At 45.7% G+C, this 8,775-nt stretch overlaps 1 protein-coding gene across 1 annotated transcript in view; it reads right to left on the reverse strand.

Annotated features, from left to right (window-relative positions):
• gpr158a (G protein-coupled receptor 158a) overlaps positions 1-7,191 on the reverse strand; it is a gene marked incomplete at both ends in the record, with an annotated part of 75,237 nt that extends 68,046 nt beyond the window's left edge. Inside the window, one exon of the mRNA XM_080855739.1 lies at positions 6,317-7,191. Within this exon, the coding sequence (XP_080711865.1) occupies positions 6,317-7,191 (875 nt within the window). The remainder of the gene's footprint in view (positions 1-6,316) is intronic.
• Between the last annotated feature and the right edge of the window lie 1,584 nt (positions 7,192-8,775).

Here is an 8,775-nt window from a genome sequence, read left to right on the forward strand (position 1 = left end):
TATTATTATGCGTTGATGTCAGTATTTGAATGCTTCACGTTGATGTCTGGCTAATACTAAAACTAGCTAGGCTACACCTCACCACGGTAACCAGGTGTGGGGACAGAACAAGACAGATGGACGATTGGAGCTCTCTGGGGTCCCATGATTGGTGGGAGGTGATTTATCTGGTCAGGCACCGTTCAGGACAGCCCGGGTTGAGCCACGGAGCAGACTGGCCGAGCCTCTGAGGACCCCGCGGGCCCAGTGAAAGCAGACAGGAACAGATGCTCCGGGACGCCCCCACAGAGGCGAGCAGCTACATCACACGGCGCACACTACTTCTATCTCCGCTGGTCATATATCCATTAGCACCAGGCTGTGAGAGGGCTGGCTCATAAGTGGGGCAGTTTAAGATCTTGGCATACTGTTGCAAAAACTTATCTCCCAACTTCATTCATCCCCATTACAGTACAAGACAGGAAAGCAGTCAAGCACAGACACAGACTCATATCTTATATCTAATATGTCAGCTGCTATGCATTTGCTAGTAAACTATAGTCGTCCACTTGGCTATAGCTAATAGCATCAGGTCAATAGTACACTCGAAAGCGTTCCTAAAGTGGTTTTGAAGGAATATTTACGGTTTTAAATGTTTTAAATGTTTCAACAGGCCTAATGCCAAACCTGATAATGGGACATGAGTTAGCTATATCTGACAGAGTTCAGATATTCTAGGTAGGGGACCAAACTAGGGTTATTGTCAGCAGCAGATGTGAGGGGCAATTGTGTACCCAACAATTTGGGATTACGATCCACAAGGATACTTTGGCGAAGAAAGGAGGCATGCGAAGCGTGTGCACAGAAGTTTTCAGCCTATTCAGTTCTTCAAATCCTTCATCTTTTGCAGACTCACATCATGGACGTGGAAGCACTGCTCTACATAAATGGAGCGTCCTTTCCTTGAGAGCACAGCAGAAGTCTAAACTGAGATCGTGTCTGAGTCATGCCCAGAAAGCCTCCGCTCTGATTCAATCCACAGAGTCGAGCGCGCGTCAAAGCAACATCAAGGGCAGCGGTCTCCCGTGAAATGCCAAGTCCGGTGAGATGACCAGAGCATGTGATTAAAACACTGATGACAACACTCGCGACATTGGCGGCCGTGATAACACTGATCGTAATATTAATGCCGATCAAAGACCATCTGCTCCTCAGACGCTGGTCTCATGCTGAGGTTTTAATCCTGTAATGTCTTTAGGTTTATCGAAGGGTAATCTTATTTTTCATCAGCCCTGGCACAATGTGGGCAGAGAGAGAGAGAGGTGGTAGAGAAACATGGCCAAACGTGCTTACAGCAGATATATTGACATGAAATACACTCTGGCTATTTGTCAAGACAGTAATGTAGAAGTGTTAATGGGTGGATCCATTGCTCTATGCAATGGTTTATGCATTTGGTGTCCCATGTATTTCACATACGTAATATGTATTATTAAAAAATATAAAGTAAACCCTGCACACATGTACTTAGGGCAAAATGTAATTTGTGCATGATGAAACATCATTATGTTGCCTTGGCCAAACTTGACGGTGACTGTGAATGGCCGTGTTTGTTATTCCGTCTTGATCAGGTCTGTATAACATTACAGATTCTCTGTCGTCTCGTCTCTCTTTCCTGCTACCCTTCATGAAAACAAGGAAACTTTTTCATCAAAACAGCCTTTTACTTCAACTGACTGTTGCCTGTACTACTCACATCCGCTAACAATGGGACTACAACATTGTGATACATTGTCTAGCTTTTAACTGTCACTCCTTAGTGACACGATGACAAGTTTAACCGAAAGCCTTCACATATGCAAAGACAGCGCCTGTCACCTATGCTGAAAAATACAATCACACAAAGTTCACCTTGGAACTTCACGCAATATATATATATATATATATATATCCAAGATAAGCTGAAAGGACCTTGTCATGAGACTTGGGAAAACTGACAGCCCAGGCCGATAAAACATCAAAAAAGAAAAACTTCCATCTGATTTGTGTTAGTCATCCAGTGAGAAGGGGAGCAGTTGGAGCCTGCAGTGTGTGTGTGTGTGTGTGTGTGTGTGTGTGTGTGTGTGTGTGTGTGTGTGTGTGTGTGTGTGTGTGTGTGTGTGTGTGTGTGTGTGTGTGTGTGTGTGTGTGTGTGTGTGTGTGTGTGTGTGTGTGTGTATGTGTGTGTGTGTGTGTGTGTGTGTGTGTGTGTGTGTGTGTGTGTGTGTGTGTATGTGTATGTGTGTGTATGTGTGTGTGTGTGTGTGTGTGTGTGTGTGTGTGTGTGTATGTGTGTGTGTGTGTGTGTGTGTGTGTGTGTGTGTGGAGGGGTGGGGGTTTAGGGGGAGGTGAGGAGTGAGTCAGAGATGGGGTTTGAGCGGGGGAACGGCCGCTCGGTGGGCACGGGCAGAGTGAGGGGTCTCCGCCAGCCAATAGTGCCCGAGCTCGCCGTGACATTAAAGTCGCTGTTGGCGGCCTGTCTGCTTTGATGACCTGCGACAGAACTCGATGAAACGACCCCGAATGCGCCAAGGCGGAGGCGGGCAGCGGAGGCATCATGCCACGGGGCTAGACTCACATTAGCCTCCGCCTGTCCTGTCAGCCAAGCGCATTTCCATCACATTTCCTGCATTCTCTGCCTCCCTTCTTTCACTTTCTTTTTGATCCTTTCAATTCCCTCTCTCTTCCTTTCTTTCTTTCTGTCGCGCTCACTTTCTTTCTCCTCAAAATAGCCGCCTGGATTTGACACGGGGTGATCATAATGAGATGAAACGCTCCAGTGGCCATGTTCATGTCCTCGTGAAAAGGGGGCTGCTGAGGACGAAACTGCAATGAAAGAAACAGTGAGCAGTGTCTGAAAGGTGGACATTATTTGTCTCCAGTCATCATTCACTGGACAGTTTCCTGTAAAGAATGGCAGTGTGCTCTCTCTCTCTCTCTCTCTCTCTCTCTCTCTCTCTCTCTCTCTCTCTCAAATTCAGATGAGCTTTACTGGAATAACAAAAAAGCATTTAGCATTGCCAAGCATTTTCAATAATAAAGAAAGATTGTGCCCTGTAAATCAAATTCCTCTCTCTCTCCATCTTTCTCCACCTCTCTCCATTTGATGCTCATATGCCATCAGGTGGTATTTCTCACTGTCAACTTAGCCTGGGTGGAGAGACCCCAGCATGCCCAGCGCTTAGCCTCAGACAAGCTAGAGACAATGCAGAGAGACGGAGGAACTCTCACAGACACAACATCAACTCTGAGAGAGAGAGAGAGAGGGAGAGAGAGAGAGAGGGAGAGAGATAGATAGAGAGAGAGAGAGAGAGAGAGAGAGAGAGAGAGAGAGAGAGAGAGAGAGAGACTCATCTCTCTCCTACCGCCTCTCCCAGAAAGGCTGGGCCATTACACATATTTGAAAAAAAAATCATCCAATTTACTGAAGATACACACAAAAGCATAAAGTCTAATCGAGTTATTCAAGCAATCGTGAACTGGATGTGAATGGCACATTACACATCTTGGAACTTATACAAGATATGATGCTATAAGACACATTTCATGTTCCCGCAGCTGCTGTAAGCTCACACTGTAACTGTGGACCTAACTGAAGCACTGTAATGTGTTTACATTCTTTGTTTGCCAGTTTGTATCGGTTCAGTAGAGCTATCATTTTGTTTTGCAAAACGATTAAGGAGGGGCGTACAAATGTACCGTAGCTATGGGATACAGAGCCTAGCAAAAAAGTACCCCAAGCTTGTGAAAGCAACATTCAACAAGAAACTCTCACCCTCTCTGCTAGCCTCTGTAGGTATGGTTCATGTAGTGTGGTCTTATGGGACTACCCAGCATCCATCTCACTGAGATCTTCCCAGTAATGAGCGTCAGGGTGAACCCTTGGTGTGTGCGTGTGTCTCCCTGCTCGTCTAAGAGAACAAACCTGGCTCCACCACGGCCAGGGATTCCATCTTAATTGGCCAATTTTTCCGGTCTCTTTTTCCCCCCAGGACTGAGAGCTGGTTGTTGAATGGGAGGAGACTGCGAGGGGAGGGGAGCGCTCTACCGCCTGGGTAATAAGCAGACGGCAAGAGCACCAGCTATCCCCATAGGCAGGAGGCCAAGATAGGAAGGTGTGGAGGAGAGAGCTCTCTCACACTCATATTATGGTGCTTCATGTCATACATAGACAATAGAGACAGTGTAAATATACAAGATACTGCCTATGTAAGTGCTTTTTTAATTTGACAAAACAAATTAAATTAATTAATAAGATCTTAATACACATGGCATTCATAGAAATGTGTATACAGTATATCCTGTTGATCCAGACATCCTCCTAAACCCACACTTACAGTTTACAGACTCACATAAGGCACAGGCAGCAATTCCCACTGCCTGCTTCCAGTAGGGGAAGAGGGAGTCGGGTCAATAACAATCAGGATTTTCCATTTTCCAAACGCCTGATGATTTGCCCTGCACCTCCCACTCTCTCCAACATCCCCTCTCTCATTCCATCAATCAATCAATACATCTATCTGTCTGTCTTTCTATCTATCTGTCTGTCTGTCTATCTCTCTCTATCCTTCTATCTATCCTTTTATCTTTCTATCTGACTTCTATCTCGAGGATTTGGAGTTTTTTGTTCCCTTAATCGTGTCAGAACATGTGTACACTTCCTGAGTTCCATTTGTGCCACGACACGATAGACCGGCAGGTATGTTTCAGGTGCCTGCGAGATGGATGTGTGGGCACTGGATAGAACTAACACACTCAGGTTGACCTAACTAGCCAGTTGAGACGTCAGACTAGGGCAGCAACTCATCCATCTTTGAGGGAGGGAGGGAGGGGTCGACAGCGGCATTGCGGGCTTGAATGAAGATGGCCTCGGGCTGCTTTTGGTTGTACATCTTTCATTATTTATTCATGATTTGTATTGACTGCCAGTTTATCTGAGAGGGAGCTGGAGACTCACTGCTGGAGGCAGCATATTAAGGCATGTCTTCTTTGGTTTGGTCCATTTTTTTTTTCTTTTACAAATTGCACTTTGTGTTCGTGAGTGCATGAGTGTGTGTGTGTGTGTGTGTGTGTGTGTGTGTGTGTGTGTGTGTGTGTGTGTGTGTGTGTGTTATAAATCCAAGAACCAGATGAGAAAGAGCCCAAACAGGAATTCAAGCAGCCTTGGACAAAGACAGGAAGTAAGGTGAACCACAGGCCGACAACAAGCCAGTACCATGTGCATGTGTGCATGCCATTTTCCAGATTGAACATTACTATAGATACAACAAAGACCTTTCAAACAAAGACCTCAATCAATTTTCTATTGCAACATTTGACACATGTCCCTGATCACTAGGTGGAGGGGGCATTACTCAAGATTAAGCACTGGCAGAGAGGCATCCAGTTAAACCCAGCAGAGTTTAGCTTGTGACAAATATGCTTCCAGTGACATTTGAATTTAGTGGAAAAGGTTGTAGATTTGGAGAAAATAAATATCACTGTCCTCACAAAACTAACAACAGACACAACATGATATAACAAATAACAGGGATGTGTTGCTGATACATTCGCATACGAATGAAATTCAGATAGGGCAGTATTTCACTTTGATGAATATCGGGTAATCTTAGGCAAACGTGAATACATTCTGTTAGAGGCAATATTAAGAATTAATGTAAATCTGTCCTCAGACTTATATCAGGTTACATTTAGACAAAAGAGAACTATAAATAATTCTCTCATTTTTCAGGAGAACGTGGATCGATCGACCGTAATTCTTCACTCGTCTGAGTCTGACCTAATGATGGACTGCTTACCGACACGTTTAGACGTGACACACACTGGCATTCACGCAATGAAGATGAAGTGAACAAGTTTGAAAATGTAATCAGCGGGGGTGCTTTTTCACGCGCTGCAATGGAACCGCGCGAGAAGTTATTTTTAGCAGCAGCATCCCCGTCTCCTGCTGTGAGGAGCTGCATTTGCGCAAGTTGACGGAGGGTAAACAATAGAAATGATATTCGGGGGATCACTGTTTTCCACCAGCAATATGGAACTACTTATCTGTTATGGCTCTGTCGCAAGTAGCCTACTGGATTTGACAATATGACACTTAAGTTTTTGCTGAAAGAACATTCAAACGATGACATACAGTTATGTGAATGAAACAGGCAATAATCGAATCGCTCTCTGTGAAGTCTGTTTTTAGCTAAGATGACATAGGTCAAGGCTACCATGGGTAACCAGTGTGCTGTGGAGCATTTTAGGCCATCGAAAGCGTCACTGCACCACTACCATTAGGTCACACAGTGCTTACCTGAAGTCGAGGGCCGAGGGTTCCTTGAGACCATACAGCCCTGCGGATAGGGTCAGGAGCCATCGCGGGATGAAATGACCGTTTTGGCACTCCAGGTATGGCGCCGACCATTTAATGTGAGATCTGTCAGAGACGAAACTCTCGCCCCTGCGAACAGAGGCGTCCAGTGACTCGATATCTTGAGTCAGAACCCGTTTGTGGAATTGGCTCTTCTTTTTGGATTTAACACCGTGAAACCATTCCGTTTCCGACGTTTTAGTCCTCAGGAGATGCTTAGCGGAGCCCGAGAGATCCTGGAGAACTATTTCGCCGCCCTCTCTCGTCGCCTGCAGGAAGACTGCGGGCCCAGAGACCGTGGAGTCAGTATTGAATGTCACCACGGCCCGGTGAATCTTTGAATCCCCCTCCAGTATGCTCCTTACCAAAGCATAATACCACTCTATGTCTTGAACGAGACTTTGCTCTCGCGACCTGTTGGTCTGCAAGACCATGTTCAAGAAGTTGGCCGCATGCATCATCGTGTCCAAAACTGCCTGCATGGACTCATGTGGGGTCTTGCTGGAGTGGGCACCGAGCTCATACCTATGTGAGCAGTTGGCAAGCTTTAAGGCAGAGGAGTCCCCTGTGTGTAGAAACGCGTTGACCACCCGCTGTAAAGGTTCATCTGCTTTGTGGTCAATGACAGAGCGCCCCGTGACAGCTTTGAACGGATGAGCTTTACGGAGATGCGTTCGCTGGTTGTTGATGTGCGTGCTGTAGACAGTCTGCCTCGCTCGGATCTCCCTTTCTTGATCCGCGTTCCACTCCCCATGTCTATAATTTGATCCAATGACAAATCCCACTTGCAAAAGTAATGACAGGCTAAGTATAGCCATATCCACCCTAAGACTTATATCCACTGATACTGTGCGACTCCGTTTAGGCTCACCAGAGGAGCGAGAATGCACGCAAGGCAGCGAGTCGTCTCTCAATCAACAAAACATTGTCACCTGTAGATGCTGAAGCTTTTCGCCCGCCCGCCCGCCAGTCCGTGAATGGTGAAAGCAACGGCTGTTTGAAACCCTACGCGTGCAATTCTTCCTGTTTTCTTTTCTTATAGCGGCTGTTGCATTTACCTTGTTTGAGTACGTTGCGCCGTTATGGCAGACTCTCTTTGATGGTAAACCAATCCGTTCTGAAGAAGGGGACCTGATGGTTCTTGGTATCCTTTCACTGCGATGTGCGAGAGACAACAGACACAATTAGAAAGGGGAAAGAGGGTGAAAATCTCAATTATCCGAATCACGGCGGAGTCAGAGCTTCACACTTGGGGGGTGACAAAACACACTCCGCCCTCTTCCGTCCATAACAAGCAACGGTTAGGCGCAAGAACGACAGAGACCATTTGCTTTCCAATCTCGTCTCCTTCATTATCTTATAGGGTTCTTAAAGGACCCTTGATCCGCGTATGGTCGCTGCTGCTGTCACTCATCTCAATGGGGGCGGGTTAGGCGGAGTCGCGAGGGGAGCTGTCCAGTTCTGACGGCAAAGCCTGCAGAAAAACACCCACGGAGACACATACGCACGGAATCCTGCTCTCTGGCGATAAAACAGAGAAAGAGGGGGGAAACCCGGTGATCTATGATGATGATTTATGATCCTGCCCACGTTTCAGCGACATTTCTATTCAACTACCTCAGATTTGTTTTGTTACCTATACAATCAGTAATGGATTAAGTAAATACAATACAAGTAAATACGATTTAGAGATGACAAACCACTGACAAGATAAGAGAGGCCACTTGGAAGTAGTCTACCATTCTTAAGGATGATGGCACATGCCTTTGAACAGCGTGATGTTGAATGAATTCTATTATAACTGAATTTGCAATAACGATGCTTATTTTTGTTAGTCTTTATGCTAGAGGCTTCTGGCGAAAGAAAGGTTAATATTTCGCAATTGATCCTGGCAACAGACGTTGTTTCTGTAACGTGTACTCTGACAGATCCTTTACTTGAAACGTCTGCACTCATTGCATGGTTTACCACACACGCCTAGTTGCAAGGCTGTGCACAATATGATCTAATTTCTCCCACGTAAGGCACTGGCGTGGGCTGACACGCCGTGTACGAGCATTTGAAAGCCCAAAACACAGTAAACACGAACAAAACGGAGCGTTTAGAGAAATAGGACGCGTGGTAGGGCTCAACGCGGAGCCCATTGAAAGTTATGAATCATGGTGCAATGACTCATCCCCTCACGACGGCTTAATCCATTGGTTCCCATCTGTAAGCAATGCAACATGGAGCACAACTGATTCAGTTTCTTCCCAAACCTTGCGTTTATTAAAGAATGCCTTTCAAATGAACATAAGGGTCCTGATACATTTCTAAGACGACCTCGCTTGAAATCAAAAGACTCAGTGGATAAAATGTAATGGCAAGATTAATTGACATTTATAATAGCAAAAATACAAAAT

This window comes from Sprattus sprattus (genome assembly GCF_963457725.1).
Source record: "Sprattus sprattus genome assembly, chromosome: 17".
Classification (NCBI taxonomy): domain Eukaryota; kingdom Metazoa; phylum Chordata; class Actinopteri; order Clupeiformes; family Clupeidae; genus Sprattus; species Sprattus sprattus.